The sequence below is a fragment of the Hypanus sabinus genome, chromosome 9 (assembly GCF_030144855.1).
Source record: "Hypanus sabinus isolate sHypSab1 chromosome 9, sHypSab1.hap1, whole genome shotgun sequence".
NCBI lineage: Eukaryota > Metazoa > Chordata > Chondrichthyes > Myliobatiformes > Dasyatidae > Hypanus > Hypanus sabinus.
In genome coordinates this window covers 22852824-22872738 of record NC_082714.1, presented here as the reverse complement: position 1 = coordinate 22872738, position 19915 = coordinate 22852824, and the positions used below count along the sequence as shown (strand labels likewise).

General features: G+C 40.8%; 1 protein-coding gene across 1 annotated transcript in view; it reads left to right on the top strand.

Annotated features, from left to right (window-relative positions):
* Positions 1 to 19453, top strand: part of rhbdl1 (rhomboid, veinlet-like 1 (Drosophila)) — a 303125-nt gene extending 283672 nt beyond the window's left edge. Inside the window, exons 7-9 of the mRNA XM_059978638.1 lie at positions 14267 to 14367; positions 18243 to 18303; positions 19182 to 19453. Of these exons, the coding sequence (XP_059834621.1) occupies positions 14267 to 14367; positions 18243 to 18303; positions 19182 to 19453 (434 nt within the window). The remainder of the gene's footprint in view (positions 1 to 14266; positions 14368 to 18242; positions 18304 to 19181) is intronic.
* Positions 19454 to 19915: the final 462 nt, after the last annotated feature.

Here is a 19915-nt window from a genome sequence, read left to right as displayed (position 1 = left end):
GGTTTAATAATAACCATCAATAAGAAACAGCTCGATCGTTTGTCTAGGGGATAATATATTGTCCGATGGAAATATAAAAGTCACTCAGTTCCTGCAGGCTTCAGCCTTTTGGGGGGGGCCGCTGTGTTTTCACTTGTTGGAGAGAGAGAGAGATTGGTGAGAAAAGAAACTTGCCTGGGTCTTTTATGAAGCGAATCCATTGAATCAGGGGAACGGGCTTCCCCGTTGTTAGCTAAAAGCTGGTTTCCGTGGTTCCAGTCACCGATTCCAGCCGCGGAATCGAATGCACGTGACTTCCTTCAAATGGCTTCCTGCTGCTACGAGATCGTTAGCATTTCTTCTGTTGTGTCTGAAGGGGTGTTCCCCCAGACCTTCTTTTATACTTCCTCACGGGGTCTCAGATGTCAATCAGGTTGGGATGATGCAATCTCTCTCTCAACCAGCCCACTTTGCCCAAGGGCTTGCACGTAGCATAGTCCCCAATGCACAAACGTGGTCTCCAGGAGACAATGGTCAATGTCGCATTATTTTGCATCGCGGTGGAACGAGGTATTCGGCACGTCTCTCTCTCCCATTTCCTGGGTCTCCTGAACAGACTCAATAGTGATCTTGCGATTCTCACAAAGGAGGGGGCTACCCCGCACCCTTCGGCCCCTCAGAGCTGCGGTACATTCATAACAATACAGAGTCTCATCAAACTCCTACTGAAATATAGCCACTGCTGTAATTGCATCAATACATTGGGCCCAGGACAGACCTTCAGAGATGTTGACACCCAGGAACTTGAAACTGCTCACCCTCGATGAGAACTTGTATGTCTCCCCTTATTTTTCCCTTCCTAAAGTCCACAAACAATTCCTTGGTCTTACTGACATTGAGCGCAAGATTGTTGTTTTGACACCATTCATCCAGCTGATCTATCTCTCTCCTATGCGACTCCTCATCACCATCTGAAATTCTGCCAACAATAGCTGTGTCATCGACAAATTTATAGATGGTGTCTGAGCTGTGCCTCGCCATATAGTCATGGGTGTAGGGCGAGTAGAACAGTGGCTCAGTACACATCCTTGAGGTGCGCTAGTGTTGATTGTTAACAAGCAGGAGATGTGATTTCTGATCTGCACTGAATGTAGTCTCCCAATGAGGAAGCCAAGGATCTTTTTGCAGAGAGGTAAAAGGCCCAGATGTTGGAGCTTGGTGATTAGAACTGAGGTATGATTTTGTTGAACACTGAGCTGTAATCAATAAACAGCAGCCTAATATAGGTATGGGTATTGTCCAGGTGATCCAAGGCTTAGTGGAAAGCCATTAAGATTGTAACCGCTGTAAGCCTATTGTGGCGATTGGCAAATTGCAATGGGTCCAGGTCTGTGCTTAGACAGGAATATTGATTCTGGCCATGACCAACCCTTCAAAGCATTTCATCACAGTAGATGTGTGTACCTCTGGGTAATTACAGACCTTCAGCTTGAATAAATCCCTTCGACCACTAACTTCTGTCTTGTGTGTGCTTCTGAATCCAAGTAGCTAATTCGCTATAGACCCCATGCTTTCTAATCTTCTGAACTAGCCTCCCATGATGGACTTTATCAAATGCCTTTCTAAAATCAATGTAGACAACATTCACTGCTCTACCTTCATCAATCTCTCTTGTCACATTGTCAAAAAACTCAATCAAGTTGGTAATACATGAGTTGCTCCGCACAAAGCCATCCTTCTTTTCCCTGATTAGGCCACGGGTTTCCAAATGCTTATTCATCTTATCCCTAAGAATTTTTTCCGTAAATTTCCATCCAACTGATGTGAGACTCACCAATCTATAATCTTCAGGATCTTAAAGTACTCCATGCATAATTTGTTACTGAAGAGCAAGACAGCTTTTGGGACATCTCATCTGGGAATGTTCTATGAACAGATGGCCTGGTGATGGCATTAAACTTGGAAATGCATCATCGAGCTGAACAATTCAGGAGACCATTACCTGTTTGTGGAAGGTCCACAACAGTGGTATTTTCCATGTGGCACCTGGGATAGTGTGCAGAAATAACGGCAGAAATTTTCAGAGTGGACTTTGTCTTGTGAATCAGATTGTGGAAGTGTGGGTCTGTTGGAGAAATGAGGGCAGCAGTTGAGGGGTGGGGCTGGTGGATTTTAATGTTGATCAGAGAGACAAACCTGAAGATCAACAACAAGAAATGGGTTGGGGGAAAAAAAAGCACTAACAATATCATGAACCATGAAGGAAGAAAACTCCTTGGTCTCCCCTACAATGGGAAGTAAGGCAATAGTTGAATTAATACAGAAGCAGGTCGTAAGCTGTCTGGTAAATTTGGTCATGGAGTTATAGTAAAGTACAGCACAGAAACACAGCCTTCATTATATCCAGTACATGCCAAGCCATTTAAGTTGCCTAGACCCATCAACCTGCACCCACACCATAGCACTCCATACCCCTGCCATCCATCTACCTATCCAAACTTCTCATTAATGTTAAAATTGAGCTTGCATGCACCATTTGCACTCTTGTTTGTTTTGCACTCTCACAACCTTCTGAATGCAGAAGTTTCACCTCCTGTTCTCCTTAAACTCTTCATCTTTCACCCATAACCTATGACCTCTAGTTGTAGTCCCACCCAAACTCAGTGGGGGATAAAACCTGCTTGCATTTACTCTACCTATACCCCTCATAATCTTGTTTACCTCTGTCAAATCTCCCCTCAATCTCCTAGGTTATTAGAAACAAAGTCCTAACCTATTCAATCTTTCCTTATAACTCAAGTCCTCCAGTCCCGGCAACATCCTTGTAAATTTTCTCTGTACTCTTTCAACCTTATTTACATTTCTCTGTAGGTAGATGACCAAAGCTGTACACAATACTCCAGATTATGCCTCACCAGTGCCTCACAACTTCAACATAACATCCCTTCTCTTCGACTCAGTACTTTGATTTATGAAGGCCAATGTGCCAAAAGCTTTCTTTATAACCATACCTACCTGTGCTGCCACTTTCAATTAATTATGGACCTCTATTTCTTTGTTCCATTGCACTCCTCGGAGCCCTACCATGAGACCTTTCCTGGCTGGTCCTACTGAAGTGCAACACCTCATACTTGTTTGAATTATATTCCATCTGCCATTTTTCAGCCTATTTTTCCCAGCTAGTCCAGATCCTGCTACGAGCTCTGAAACCCTTCCTCACTGGCCACTGCACCTCCAATCTTGATGTCATCCACAAATTTGCTGATCCAGTTAACCACATTATCATCCAGATCATGGTGTAGATGATAGACAACTACAGACCCAGCACTGATCCCTGTGTCCCTGTACAGGTGCCCAGTCAGAGAGGCAACCATCTATAACCACTCTCTGGCTTCTCCCACAAAGCCAGTGTCTAGTGCAATTTACTACCAAGCAACTGAACCTTCTTGACCAACCTCCTATGTGAGACTTCATTGACTTTCCTCGTAATTCCTCAAAACTCTATAAGGTTGGTTAGATAGGACCTATCATGCATGAAGCCATATTGACTATCCCTAATCAGTCCATGACTATCCAAATACACATATATCCAGTCCCTCTGAATACCTTCCAGTAACTTTCACACTACTAATTCCATGGTTTATTTTTAGAGCCTATCTTAAACAGAAGAACAATATTAGCTATCTTCCAATCCTCATCAGTTGCTAAGAATCTTATAAATATTTTTGGTAGGGCCCCTGCTATTTCTGCACTTGCCTGGCACAGAGTCAGAGGGAACACCTTGTTAAGCCCTGGGGATTTATCCACCCTAATTTGCCTAAAGACTGTGAATTAGGGTGGATACATTAATGTACTGCATATTACTCTCATTCATCTACCACCCCACTAGCCTCCGCATCCAGCTCATAATTCTCCGCAACTTCTGCCATCTCCAACTGGATCCCATCACAAAGCACATCTTACCCTTCCCCCACTTTATGTTTTCCGCAGGGATCGCTCCCTATGTGACTCCCTTGTTCATTCGTCCCTCTGCACTGATCTCCCTCCTGGCACTTATCCTCACAGGCAGAACAAATACCACACCTGCCCCTACACCTCCTCCCTCACTACCATTCAGGGCCCCAAACAGTCCTTGCAGGTGAGACGACACTTCACCTGTGAGTCTGTTGGGGTAACCTATGGTATCCAATGCTCCCGGTATGGCCTCCTGTATATTTGTGAGACCCGATGTAGATTGGGAGACCGCTTCGCTGAGCACATACACTCCATTTGCCAGAAAAAGTGGGATCTCCCAGTGGCCACCCATTTTAATTCCACTTCTCATTCAGATTCCAATATGTCTATCCATGGTCTCCTCCACTGTTGTGATGAGGCCACACTTAGGTTGGAGGAACAACAGCTTATATTCCGTTTGGGTAGCCTCCAACCTGATGGCATGAACACCGATTTCTCAAACTTCCAGTGAGGCCCCCAACCCACCCTCCTTCACTATTCCTGATGCACCATCAATAACTCTCGGAGATGTGAGGCAAGATATAGGTTTTTATTGGCTGGAAGAAAGAACAAGCAACAAGTGACCACCACAGAACATCCTGGAGACTGAAGAAGGGGCTGTGCCTCCAATTGCCTTTATACCGGGGTCTGTGGGAGGAGCCACAGGAGCAGTCAGCAGTGGGGCGTGTCCAGACAGGTATATGTAGTTCACCACATTCACCCCCACCCCTTTGTTTTAAAAGAGAGTCATGGGGCGAAGTTTCTTACAAGTATATTTGCAGGTTAAGTCTATCAAGTGGTCGAATCTGTCGCTGCGATCTACGTAGCACAGGCTGTGATTGCACGGGTGCCGGTGGTGACCCTCTGGCTTACCGGCCATGTCATGTCGCACACCCCCCTGCTGACTGCTCCTGTGGGTCCTCCCACAGACACCGGTATATGTAGTTCACCACAATTCCCCATCCCCTTTTCCCTCTCTCAACTTATCTCATTGCCTGCCCATCGCCTCTCTCTGGTTCTCCTCCCCTCTTTCCTTTCTTCCTTGGCCTTCTATCCTCTTCTGTCAGACTCCCCCTTCTCCAGCCCTGTATCTCTTTCACTAATCAATTTCCCAGCTCTTTACTTCATCCCTCCTCCTCCAGGTTTCACCTACAGTATCACCTTGTTTCTCTCTCCCCTCCCCCACCTTTAAAATTTACTCCTCAGCTTTTTTCTCCAGTCCTGCCAAAGGGTCTCGGCCCGAAACGTCGACTGCACTTTTCTCCTGCAGCGTTTTGTGTATGTTACTCGGATTTCCAGCATCTGCAGATTTGCTTATAGTCTTATTGATCTTTACTGACAAGACTCATTCACGAAAAATACACTCTTTGTCTAGACATCATGCAGAGTGTTGGAGGAGGAATGGAGAAGAAAAAAATCTTACTAATAATTAGGCAGAGAAAAATAAAAATGTTGATCAATGCATCAGTAAGTGCTTTACCCGTAAGTCAGTTCTACATGTCTCCGAATCTGCGTGGGTGGGTGAAGGAAACCTTTTAATCTCAAAGTTTGCTAGAGGCTTGTTAATTTTAGATTCATGAATTTTAGCAACATAGCATAGTGTCTGATGATGATGCTTTTGAGAAACAGTTTTAGCCAAGAACCTTCAAAAGAATCTTTCACTTATGTGAACTTGCGACATAATTTATTGTCCATGCAGACAAGTATCTCATCCCCCATTCTAATGTTTCTGATGTCTATAATTAAAAATACATCTTTACAATACTGAAAGTTTGTGTTAAGTATGCTTTGTGGATTGATGTGACTGACCTAGTTTACAATCTGAGCAGATAGGAGGAAAATGGAAATAAAGTTGTGTTGCATTGAAGTTTTTAAAAGTTTTCAATGTGCTAACTTTATGTCGAATGTATTAGAAAGCCTATAGGCACATTTTTAAGATTTAAAATTCAATCAAAAAATTAAATGTATTTCCATTGTACCTTTCATAACTTCCAGTTAGCCTACAGCACTTTACAGCTATTGAGCTCCATTTGAAATGGAGGCACTTTTCTAATGTTTGGAAATGAGGCAGGAAATATACACTTTGAAAGATGCCACAAAACATTAAATAACTAGGTAGTCTAAAATTATAGTTAGTGACAAAAATTAATGGTCAAAATAGCAGGGAGACCTTGTTTGTTTTTATTTTAATAGTGCCATGTGTTCTTTTACTTCTCCTTCAGAGAGCAGAAGGGGCTTTGAATTAACATCCCTTTCAAAAGATAATGGTTATGACAGTAAAGTACTCACTGACTACTGCACTGAAGGGCCAAGGTAGAATCTGTACTCGGGTACCTGGTCTAAGAATCAAGCCATTGAACAAAACTTCATTACCACTGAGCTACCTGAAAATGTTTGTATTTTGTCACTGAGGATTGTAGTTTTAATCCATTAGTCCATCCATCAAATCAGTAGCATAGTGATTAGCATAAAACTTCACAGCACATGCTGTAAGATCAGGGTTCAATTCTCACTGCCGTTTGTCAGAAGATTGTGCATTCTCCATGTGACCATGTAGATTTTGTCTGGGTGCTCTGGTCTCCATCCACATACAAATGAGGGTTAGTGTGTTGAGCGCATGCTTGTGCCTGACACATGGTGACTCTTGCAGGTTGCTCCAACACGTATCAGACTGTGTTGGATGTTGGTGCAAACAACACATTTCACTGTGTTTCAGTGTTTCCATGTACATGTGACAAATAAAGCTAATCTTTAATCTCTTTAAATCTAATTGAGTGGTATTGGCCAAGAAAAACTCAATTCACGAAGCAAAGTGAAGAACTGTGTCAGACTAGGTCAACATGTGGTTCAGCAACACGAAGTAGTTACCCAGATTGGCAAGTCTAGCTGAAGAAGACTTGATAAGTAGGGAATTCTAGATATCAGGAGCATGCTGTATGTGTAATCTGCTTTGTGCATTTCAAATAATTCACAAATGAATTACTTATTCAGATATAATTTTGCAATTTTATATTAATTGACTGGGTGTTGACATTTGCCTAGGTTCTTCAACTTGTTCCTAGGCATAGCAGTTTTTATTTCTTGTTAATATCTTATTTAGCAAGAGCTTACTAATTATTAAGAATTTTCTTCATTGCTCCAATATATCAGTGCTGTGCATTTAAATTTATTTTTGATGGACTGGAATGAAAAAGACAGAGACAGTGTCCACAGAAGGCCTTTCAGTAAATTCTGTAGTCAGAAGTTGAAATGTTTGGAAGGAAGAAGAGCAAAGACCAGGAATACAAAGGTTTGAATGGACTATGTTCAGTATGCTGTTACTGTGTAACCTACATAGTTTTCAGCAAGGAAGAGTGACCCTGAAATTCTGCTAGTTATGGTGGGGAAAGCATCTATGCAGAATTTGGCTTTTATGTAAGGAAGCAGCAACTCAATATGGTGTTAATTAAAATGCTTCAACATGTGAGGAACAAGGATCTGTAGCTTTGCCCCCTGTTGTGCATGATCTCAGTCTGTATCAACTCTTGGAATAAGGCCCGCAGTGCTGGAGTAAGATCTGTTTGCCGTTGCCAATGGAATTGAAAGCACCATCACGTGGAGACTATTGCATTAATAAAAGTGATTTGCATCCCTTCTTTTTGCCTTTCATGGTCTGTTTCATTTGCATTAGAACCTTGCTTTGTTGAAACTTGGACAGAGGTCCTTATTGTGCCCGTGCCAATGTTTGTGGAAGATGCTCCTTATGAACTAGCTATCTCTGTATCTTCAGTCTCCTCTGCCAATGCCACTGATATCATTGGAAGCAACTCACTCACAGTTCACAGAACTGACAGCTCATGCTAAACCACATAATTGGCAAGATCAGGGTTTTCTCTTGATCAACTTCCATAGTGTCGTTGAAAAATTCTTAATTATATGGAGAGGGTTTCTGCAACAGCTATAATGGCTAATTGGGCTATTTACAACAGGCACCAGAGGAGGTTATTGTACTCGTGAGAGCATACAATTTAGTAAACTTACTGCCTCTTCGGCTTTGGTGAACGTAAGAGGATGACAACTCTGCCAAATGGTAGAAACAAGGTGCACGGAAATTTGAAAAGGCTAGTTTTGGTATGCTTTTGGCTTTTTTTGTTCTCTTTTTATACCACTTATTTAATTTAATTTTTAATATATATATCTGTAATTTAGTTTTTTAATTATGTATTGCATTGTACTGGTGCCACAAAACAAGAAGATTTCTCAACATATGCCAATGATATTAAATTTGATTCTGACTTCCTAAAACAGCAGTCTTACCTGTAACTGCTAAGTATTCTTTCCAGTGTATTGTACCTTTTACATCCTCAGTTGGAAGACACCCCTGATAAATCAGATCTTGTGCAGTAAAATAAGCCACTTGATAGAAACTCAGAATGGGAATTGTAAATTAAAAATTCAGACAGGGTCAGGGTCCAGGCAAAGTCTGCAGCTGCTCGGCCTGTGACCAAGTTTTTATTTTTGGGGCAGTTTCAGTTGAGTGAATTGTGGAGGGAATTAAAGACTCACCAGTTGCTCCAGAATTCAGGCCTGGGTTCTTTTAACTCCTAGGCTTCCTTTTAATTTACAAAGATAAACTTCCATCTGTTCTGGGTGGAAAATTGAAGGCATGGAGGGCACATAGATAGACTAGTTAGATGGCAGGATTAATTGCTGGTTCTGTCCTCTGGGAACCTTGTTATCAGAGAGACTGAGGCAAAGGCTGCTGTAAGGAAAGTCTTTGCTTTCCTTGAAGGGCCACTGAATTAAAATTAGATCCCTGAGACCTGGCGGACATATATAAGGGTATTGCCACCTGTTGATACTGCTCTGTGCACTAAGTAATAATCAGGATCTACCATGTATCAACACGTGAGATTCTAGAGAGGCTGGAAATCTTGAGCAACACACATAAATTGCTGGAGGAATTCAGCAAGTCTGACAGCATCGAGTAAGTGGATTAAATGGCTGTCATTTCAGGTCGAGACTCTTCATCAAGATTGGAAAAGATCAGAGCAGAAACCGGAATAAGAAGGTAGACGGAAGGGAATGAGAACAAACGGGCAGGTGATGACCAGGCGAGGGAAAAGATGGGTGGGTGGGTGGGTGGTGGAAGGGAGATAAAGAAAAAGCTGGGCAGGGTGGGTAGAAGAGGTAAAGGGTTGAAGAAGAAGGAATTTCATTGAAGAGGACAATGGATCATGGAGGAAATGGAAGGAGGAGGGGAAATGATGGGCAGGTGAGGGGAAGAGAAGGGGTGAGCGGCTATTCAGAATAGGGAATGGAAAAAGAGAGAAGGAAAGAGGGGAATAAATTTCAAGAAGTTGGGGAAATAGATGTTCATGTTATCAGGTTGGAGACAACCCAGACGGAATAGCAGGTGTTGCTCCTCCAACTTGAGTTTGGCCTAATGATGGCAGTTAATGGAGGTCATGGACAGATATGTCAGAATGAGAATGGGAATTTGAATTGAAATGGTAGCCACTGCAAGATCCTGCCTTTTGTGGCAGACAGAGTGAAGGTGCTTGATAAAGTGGTCCCCAATTTGCGTCAAGTCTCTGATGTAGAGGAGGCCGCACTGGACTAATATACTTTTTTTAAAAACCTTTTTACATTATGAAACTTGCCAATAAGTACATCTCAAGTCGAATCCAACTGATTAATAAATCTAAAAAATTATTAAAATGGGAAGTTTGTGACTAAGTTGTTTTGCAATGGGACACCCCAGGGAAGATAACTAGAGAGATCAATAGAACTTCATGATGTATATAGTTAATGAATATTAATTGGGTCACACCTTAATGGGCTTAATGGGAAGTAATGAAGTTCAAAATGATTTATTTTGGTTATCTGGCCTATCAAGAATGTTTTGCCATTCAGCAAGGTCAAGGATTAAGATGTCTGCCCTATTCTGCTACCTTTTACTTCTATTTGTTTTTCTTCCCATTTCTGAGTATACTTTTCAACTATTGAGTAAAAGGTACCTAAGGATCATAATCCTCATTGTAAAGAAATTACTCCTTTGTCCCAAACAACTGATACCTTAATTTGGAATAATGATTCTGATTCAACATTTTCAACCCTAGGGAAACAGGTTCTCAGTACTTATTAAACTCACTAATAATTGCACCTCTATCTTATCCTCATATTTCTTATGAGCTGATATTATTTAATTTATCCTCATAGGCCAGCCTTTTCAACTCGGGAGCCAGTCTAACAAATCTTCACTGAAGTTCCTATAAGGCAAGCAACACACACAAAATGCTGTAGGAACTCAGCAGGACAGGCAACATCTATGTAAAAAAAAAGTACAGTTGAAGGATCTCGGTCTGAAACGTCGTCTGTACTTTTTTCCATAGACGCTGCCTGGCCTGCTGAGTTCCTCCAGCATTTTGTGTGTGTTGCTTGGATTTCCAGCATCTGCAGGTTTTCTCTTGTTTCCTACAAGGCAAATGAGTTTTACCACCAACCCTCTAGGAGTGAAGAACAGAATTGAATTTAGCAAGGATAGGGAGGTAGTCGATGCCAACTGGAAGGCATCTGGAAGAACCCCTTAGTAATGACTCTGTCCATGAGACCATAAATTAGGGACAGAATTAGGCCACTCGTTCTTTTGGGTCTGCACAGCCAGACCACCATGGCTGATTTATTATCCCCTTCAACCCCATTCTCCTGTCTTCTCCTCATAACCTTTGATACCCTGATTAATCAAGAACCTATCAACTTGCACCTTAAATATACTAAGACTTGGCCTGCACAGCTGTCAGTGACAATAAATTCCACAGATTCAGTACCCTCTGGCTTAAGAAATTTTTCCCCATCTTTGTTTAAATGGCTGTCCCTCTGTTCTGAAGCTGTGCCCACTGGTTCTAGATTCCCCCACTATTGGAAACATCCTTTACACATTTACTTTATATAGGCCTTTCAATATTCAATTGATTACAATGAGATTCCCCCTCCCACTCTTTAAACCCCAATGAGTATAGGGCTAAAACTATCAAACACTCCTCATTCAGTAATCCTTTCATTACTGGAATCATTCTTGAGAATGCCCTCTGGACCGTCTCCACTGTCAGCATATCTTTTCTTACATAAGGGCCCAATACTCCAAGCATAGTCTGACCAATGCCTTATAAAGCCTCAGCATTACATCTTTGCTTTTGTATTCTAGTCCTCATGAATTGTATGCTAACATTGCATTTACTTTCCTTACCAATGATTCAGGCCATAAGTTACCCTCTGGGGAATCCTGCACAAGGACTCCCAAGTTCCTTTGCACCTTTGATTTTTGAATTTTCTCTCCATTTACAAAATATTCCACGTCTTTATTCCTTCTACCAAAATGCATGATCATGCACATCTTTGCACTATATTCTATCTGTTACTTCTTTGCCCATTCTCCCAATCTGTCAAAGTCCTTCTGCAGACACCCTGCTTCCTTAACAGTACCTGCCCTTCCACCTACCTTCGTATCATCTGAAAACTTTGCCACAAAGTTATCAATTTCTTCATCCAAATCATTGACATATAATGTGAAAAGAGGCGATGCCGATATTGACCTCTGAAGCACACCACTGGTCACCAACAGCCAAACAGAGAAGGCTCCCTTTATTCCTACTCTTTGTCTCCTGCCATTTAGCCAAATCTTCTATCCATGCTAGTATCTTTCCTGTTATACCATGGAAATCCAATAAACAACATCCACTGACTTTCCTTTTCTGTTCTGCCTGTTATTTCCTCAAAGATTTCCAACAGATCTCTCCTTAAAGAAATCATGCTGACTTTGGCATATTTTGTCAGGTGCCTCCAAGTACCCTAAAACCTCATCCTCAATAATAGGCTCCTCATCTTTCCAACCACTGAATTCAGCCTAACTGCCTTATAATTTCCTTTCCTCTGCCTCCCTGCCTTCTTAAAGAGTAACATTTGCAAATTTCCAGTCCACTAAAACTATTCCAGAATCTAGTGATTATAATGCCTCCACATTATCTCTTTCAAAGCTGTGGGGAGTAATCCACCTAATCCAGGTGACTTATCTACCTTCCGACTTTTCAGCTTCTCAAGCACTCTCTCCTTAGTAATAGCAACACCACTCACGTCTGCCCTCTGACATTCTGGCATTTTGCTAGTATCTTCCATAGTAAAGACTGATGAAAAATACTTAAGTTCATTTGCCATTTCTTTATCCAACATCGCTATCTCTCCAGAGTCATTTTTCAGTGGTCTAGTATCTACTCTCATCTCTTTTACTCTTTATATTGTATCCTCTTTTATATTGTTGGCTAGCTTACCTTCATATTTCATCTTTTCTCCCTTTCTGGCTTTTTAATTGCCTTCTGTTCATTATTAAAAGCTTCCCAATAACTCCCATCAGGGTCTTTTTACCTTTGCAGTTTCTTAACTCTCACACAAGGATTCTAAATTGTCTGATCCTAGAGTACTGTATATCGCCTCTTTCTGAGAATTTGATTCCATTTTTTTTCCTCAACAGAGCCTCTCTGTCTACCTGCCTACTCTTTCAACATTTAGCTTACCATTGGATGTTAATCTCCCAACTATTATATTTCAGCCACACCACAACGGTGCCCACAACATCATGCCTGTCAATCTCTAACTGTGCTAAAAGATTATCTTCTTTATTCTGTGTGCTGCATCCATTCAAATATAACACCCTCTTCATCATCCTGTGTTCATCACCCTTTTTGATTTTGGCCCCATTGCACTTCAACTTATCCCACTGACTGCAATTTTGCTCTATCATCTTCCTCACAGTCTCACTACCCACTGCTTTGAGTTGTATACCAACTGGCCCATCCCTAGCCCTATCACTCTAGTTCCCAAGCCGCTGCCAAATTAGTTTAAGCCCTTCCCAATAGCTCCAACAAAGATATTGGTTCTCCTTGGCTTCAGATGTAACCCAACCTTGTGTACAACCTTGTCATTGTTTGGAGGCTTGCATGCCTCAATGGCGCAGAGAGCTATGTTGGCTGGAGTCAAGGCATGATCCACCGATCGTCCAGCTTTGGGGGTTCAGCTCAGAGCTAACAACCCTGACTGGTAAAACAAAATTACAGAACCAACAATGAAGAATCCTTCTACATCTGAGTGTGATGGTATTCCTGAGTCTCCACCTGGGACTTGCATGACTGACAGGAATGAAAACTGGGCAGAAGCTACTGACATGATGAAGGAAGCCCTAACACCACTACTCTCTTCATTGCTGCCCTAAACACCAATGTGTAATGGGTATTGCCTTGTCTCTACCTTCCCCAGCAGAGATCCCAATGATCCGGAAATCTGAAACATTGCCCCGCACCTATTCTTCAGCCGTGCATTCATCTGCCAGATCATCCTATTCTTACCATCACAGTTGCATGGCATAGGCAGCAATCCCAAGATTATTGCCATAGATGTCCTGCTTTTCAGCATTTTACCTAACTCGCTATATTGACGTGATCATCCTTGACTCACATAGCAAATCTTCTGATACAATCTCACCGCCATCCCAGACTGAAAACAAGTCAGAAAAGCCATACGCCAACTGAAAAACAATAATGCCTTGGTAGCAGACAGTATCCCTCTCTAAAACTTGAAGCTGCAAATTCACAGCCTTACCACATTCTTGGCCTTAAAATTTTTCATCATCAGTTTTGACATTTCTTGTCAATTTAGTTGTATTTTGATTTCTCTGACCTGTATTTCTTGCCCATCTTTTGTCAAAATGTTAAAGCTTTTTTACTGTACATTTTTTAACCCATGGCTGTTCCATGTTTCCAGTGGGGTTTTTTCAACTTCTTCCCTTTCATATCTATGAAGAAATTTGAAACTCTAACTTTTCAATTTATCTTTGCCAACTTGACCCAAGACCTAGTTTCACACTTTAGTACATCACACTTAGATGTGATCCAAATTGTATCTTCTTGATCCACGGAATTCCACAATATCACTCTGTATGCACAACTAGATGTAAAATAGGTTTGCACAAAATATGCATGGAAAAGGCTGATAGGACACTGTTACCTGCTAAGAAATTTGTGCATCATTGCATGTCACTCAAGAAATTAGAGTTCAAATGGGAAGTTGGAAAGATTAGAAATGTCACTAATTTAAATCTCTAAGTGCTGAGTTCCCTGACTCTAATGAGTCACAAATATCACTTGTGGGTGGAAAAGTATGCTTTCTATGTAGAAAATCATTTTGCAGGTGTATTGGAAATGCCAAGCAAATGGATGTAGTGAAATTCTGTGGATCTATTTACTTACCTGTGTTTACATTGCAGGATCCTTGACTGTTTCTATCACCGACATGAGAGCACCTTTGGTTGGAGCCTCTGGCGGCGTTTATGCGCTCTGTTCTGCACACTTGGCCAATGTTGTCATGGTAATAATTTTATTTTTCCCTAGCAGTTGTATAAAATAATACAAATAAACCAAAGGTGTATTGAGCTACAATGAATGTGATTTAGCATCAGGTTATTTTTTCCTTTGGCACAGTGCAAGCCCTGAAATATGTAGAGACTCTATATTCATCTGAGAGCACTCAGTCTTTGCCAGGTTACCATCCGAACACAGCACTGCACTTTGGCATTACAGCAGATTCCAGAGTATTTATAACCATTTCTTTTAGAAGGATAATTGGAGATAAAAGTGAAGAAACTCATTCTTGGTTGCATGCATATGCTTGAGGAAGTTGCTCTAGCTTATTACATTCTGCTACTAAAATCCCATTTAATTGATGTCACTGGGATGAATTTCGGTGTATAAGTAGATCCAGCATTGGATCTGTAATTCACATTCTGTCCAAATGATCAAAGACAGGTTTCTACCCCCAAATCCCTGCCACAGATTGAAACACTTAGGTCCATCATTCTGTAGTCCAGCATATTTTGAACTTGTAATATAAATCTGTACTGATTAACAACTCCAGCCAAGATCTAATCATGATTTAAAATCAATTAAGATGTATAGCAACTATCACAACATTTGTGATCTCAGCTGACAGTGTTTTAGACTTGTAGAAACCTTGGGTTATGTGAATTCTTGGAACCTTTACATACCCGGCAAGTGCTTATACTTGAATAATGAATATTGCTCCTGTTCAGAGGAAAGTGATCAGGGGGACGATTGCTGTGGTTCGGTACCAGTCGGGTCACAGGAGTTTGAATAATATTCCAAAATCAAGTTTTGGAACGTATGACCCCGTAGGCATGTGTTTTAACTAGGTGTCCAGACATGTGAGAGCATCTTGACGTTTTTGTCTATAGAATACATTCTTCCTTTCCTTTCCCCACCTCTCACTATCCAGATGAAACTGGATTGGAAAGCAGTTAAATAAGAGCAGGGAAACAGCCCATTTTATTAATTCCTTGATCTGTATAAATGCAATTTTAAATGGCAACTAAAATGATGGGATTCAGTGACAGAGAATTGGATGTAGATGAGATATGCCCAAGGCAATGTGCAAAGATAGTTTTGGCTCCATCTATGACTGTATATATATAACATTTTCAGATCAGGTGCACATTCTAATATCTGACTCTACAGAAGCTTGCTCATTGCTTGAAGCAGACATCAGCGTGTTGGTGCCATCTGGTGGCTAAAATCAAAGGAGACTGATAGAAATAAAGACAAGTAGAGAGACAAGAGAATGCAGATGGAGGAATCTGGAAGAAAGAAAAATAATCTGCTGGAGGAACTCAGCATGTCAGGCAGCATCTGTAAGGGGAAATGAAGTCTAGATGTAAGGTCTCCCCGGGCAGAAGGCCAGGAACTGGTGTTGAGGAGGAGATAGGATACAGGATCAGCCAATCAGCCATGACTGGATGGCGGAGCAGACTCGATGGGCCAGATGGCCTAATTCTGCTCCTATGTCTTATGGTCTTATGAAATGTCAATTATCCAGTTCCCTCCGCAGATGCTGCCTGGGCCGCTGAATTCTTCCAGTAGTTTGTTTGTGGTCTGGAATGACATTGGCAGCCTGATTTTGTAAGATGTAAATTAGGTAACAGCTCAACCAAAGGCAGCATACTTATTTAAATATAAGAATTATGGGTCTAACTGTCAATGAATAACTTGCAGCAAATCGATTGCTTTCAAGTTAATTGCACTTAACTATCTCATCTAAAGTAATTTAGCATTAAAGTAGAGCCACAATGATGACCAACCATTTCCAATGGCCATGAAGAACCCTTCTACACTAAACAAAAGAAAATCTGCAGAAACTGGAAATCAATGTAATCCACACAAAATGCTGGAGGAACTCGGCACCCCAGGCAGCATCTGTGGAAAAGAGTCGACATTTTGGGCCAAGACCCTTCATCAGGACCTTTTCCACTTACCAGTACTTGGTCTCTATGCCTCAGCAATTCAAATACTTGTCTAGATATTTAAATGTCGCAAGAACCTACTTCCATCATCCACTAACACAGTGAGTTCCATATTCCAACCATCACCTCAGTGGAAAGTTCTTCCTTAGATCCCCTCTAACCCTCTTCCCTCTTACATTAAACCCATGCCCGCTAGCTTTAGATACTTTTGCCATGATCTGTTTTTTATTTGTTATTTTATCAGTAATTTTAAAAATTAAGTTATTGCTTTACTAAACAGTTTTGTGACAAATGAAGGGTGATTTTGCAATTTCCTGATATCCAGATCATGATACATATTGTGGGGCACTATTATGCATGTCTTCCTAAAATTCCTCCCTTCATTAATTTAGCTTTAATCCATTTATCTTCAATGTGTATCTATGTCTTGACTTAGACAAAGGCAGATGAACCATATCCTTTTCTGTTAAGACACCCAACCATCTGTGTAAAATTAAAATACTTCATTATTGGTGCATAGATGTTAAAAGATAGTCATGAAACTGAATTAAAGGCAACTGCCTCTGAGGGTGATAATCAGTCTAACATTTTATAATAATGCAGAGGTTGCATTTAGGTCATTGGCACTCTCTGTTGTTAAAGAGTAAATCATTCAATATGTTCCACTAACTTTACTATGCTGCATGTATTGACTGAGTTGCTCTGCTTTTCCAAGGTTGTGCTTCATTAGTTTACTTTCTCAATATTGAACGACTTGGAATTGCTGTTCTTGATGTGATAACTACTTAATAAACACACTAGAAAATATAGAGGCTAATGACTCAGGTAAATAGGTTTTTAACAGTGCATGTCCTATTTGTTAACAAATAACAATTAATTTTCAGGCTAGAGATTATGCCTGTGGTGTCTATTTATAGGTTAGAATTATTCTAGGTGTTAAAAGCAAAATACAGTTTTCTTTCTGTATCACCTTTCATTTAATATCAGCTTTTTCTCTTGTTATTTTGTTTCCTGAGGATGATTTATCTTTGAATAAAGTATTTTTAATTTACAATACCTGGTTTGAACTCTGCATGGGTCAGGAAAGATTCTGAAATCTAGTTGGTTAAGGAGATCTGCTGCTGGTTTCCAGTTCACTGTGGCACTGCTTCAGATTCCTAGCCATCATCTTAGAAGTGAACACAGGAGCTCATAGAAAGCTTTTGAATAAGTGTAAGTATCATGAATAACAAGTACCATTTATGAACACCCACTGCATAATTCAGGCTGTGGAATGCAATACTCTAGTTTATATCTGCACCAGAATGCCAAGGCAGAATGTTAAATAATACCAGTTCCCCAAATTTACTATAAGAAAACCCATGCTGCTCTAATCTGGAACCAGAAACACAATTTACCACATGTATTTACATGATGCATAAAGCTGAATCATTATATTCCTCTTTTAAATTCTCACTATTATTGACAGAAAATACATTAAATTGGATTTGAACGTTACTGGTTTAAAAAAAAGGTATAAAATATATAAATTGTGTCACTGAACTAGAGTTAATAGAAAGACATTACATTTGCACAGGCCTTTCATGTCTTTAATTCTGTGGATGTGAAAGCTAGGTTGTTCAAAGGAACAACCAGTTAGCCTGCGTTTGGTTATATTATTGAGGGGTGAAAGTTTTCTAGTTTACCAAAATAACTTCTCCACTCTTCTAATAGTACACATGGTTCTCTTCTGTTCACTCAAGTGAGCAGACGGGGACTTCAGTTCAATGTCTCATTTGAAAGATTTTACTACTAGCATTATCTCAATAATGGATTATGGGTCATATCTTGGATTGGGACCTTGAACCCTTCCAACCTAGGGAGAAGGTTCATCCAAGGTTAATGTTTGTGGCATAACAGACCCCAATTGTTATTTATTGTATTTTTACAGAACTGGGCAGGAATGAGGTGTCCTTATAAACTGCTCCGAATGATACTGGCCCTTGTCTGCAGTAAGTACTGTGATTTTAGGTGGTTTGTTTACCTTCCTACTATTAAGAACCATAACCATTACACTATGTGTGCATCAAAATTGTTCAGTATCCCTCTGTTTTCCACACAGGCTCACATGAGTGTTTATTCACTATGAAGACCCTGGCTAATCATTTTTTTTAATATAATAAACAGTTACATCTGCTGTTATTTAATTTCTTATTGAGAAGCACCAAAGGTACGAAGCAAGACTGGCACATCCCAGTGGCAGATTTCTGCCCTGGTTATTTTTTCATTTGGCTTGCTGCGAAGAGTTCTGGCTACTTGCCCAGTACTAATGATGAGAGGCCCAGTACATTTTGTGAGCTAGTCTGTGTTAACAAAATGCCTGGCATCCCGCCCCAGAGTGTCCAATTGTTAACAGAAGTGAGGATTTAGACAAAGGTAGACTGAGTAAGGAAGGGCTAGGAGTGATGAAACAAGAACTTGATGTAGTACCATTGAAAGAATAGGGTAGTAACTCATATTCTGTTCTGTCTGTGAGAGTGCCCACCCGTTACACTTAATGTTATGTTTCAAAATCTCTCGCTACACCTCTCTCTTCCAGTTATGTGGGCCTTATGGTGCTATAGCATCGTCCAAATGGTGTTTTTAAAAATACTATATATAATTTATAATCAGTGTATAGAACTTCAACAAACTAGATCAATGCCAACTCTTTCTTGTTAAAATACGTACAGTAGGTTCTAAGTCCCTTCATGTTCATGCAGGAAGGATTGCAGTGTTATTTAGAAAGTGTATATGGATGGTAAAATGACTGTGTATAGTTTGCATTTGCTATTATTAACTTTATTCCCATGCGCTGAACTTCTAAGATTGTGCTCTGATCTGTTGGCAGTGAGCTCTGAGGTTGGGCGTGCAGTTTGGCTGCGTTTCTCCCCTCCGCTGCCCTCGTCTGGCCCCCAGCCCAGCTTTATGGCACATTTGGCTGGAGCGGTGGTGGGAATCAGCATGGGACTCATCATCTTGCGTAGCTATGAGGAGAATCTCCACCAGCAGTGTGCCTGGTGGGTCATGGTTTTCTCTTATGCTGTCTTTGTCATTTTTGCAATTTTCTGGAACATTTTTGCATATGATCTCCTGGGTGTGCAGATTCCACCTCCACCGTAGGTAGCCATTGGTCTGCTTTGGAACACGTCCCAACAGAGAGGTTCAGTTGGCTCTGGAGCCTCTTTGCTAAAGAAGAAACACTAAATGGACTTTTAATGAACAACTGTTAAAACAGACCTCATGACTACTGAATTTTTATCATCATTGTGATTGACAGAATTTTTATCTCAACTACTTGATAATGAGCATAATCAAGAGTTAATATCACTTGCCAATCATGGGCTTTTGAGAGTATAGATTCAAGATTGTTTACTTTCAGTGGTGAACAGGTGTTGTGGAAATTTAACACTGTGCTAAAGAATCTTCAAGCCAAATCACTGCAAAGTTCAGACTGGTGGAGGTACTTGATGTGAAGGGCATATTTACTTTTTGTAACAGATACAACCTCAAAAGCATATAGTATGTCCAGAGAATTAAGGTGCAGTTGGTACAGTTGGAGATCACAGAGAAATATAGCCAGTG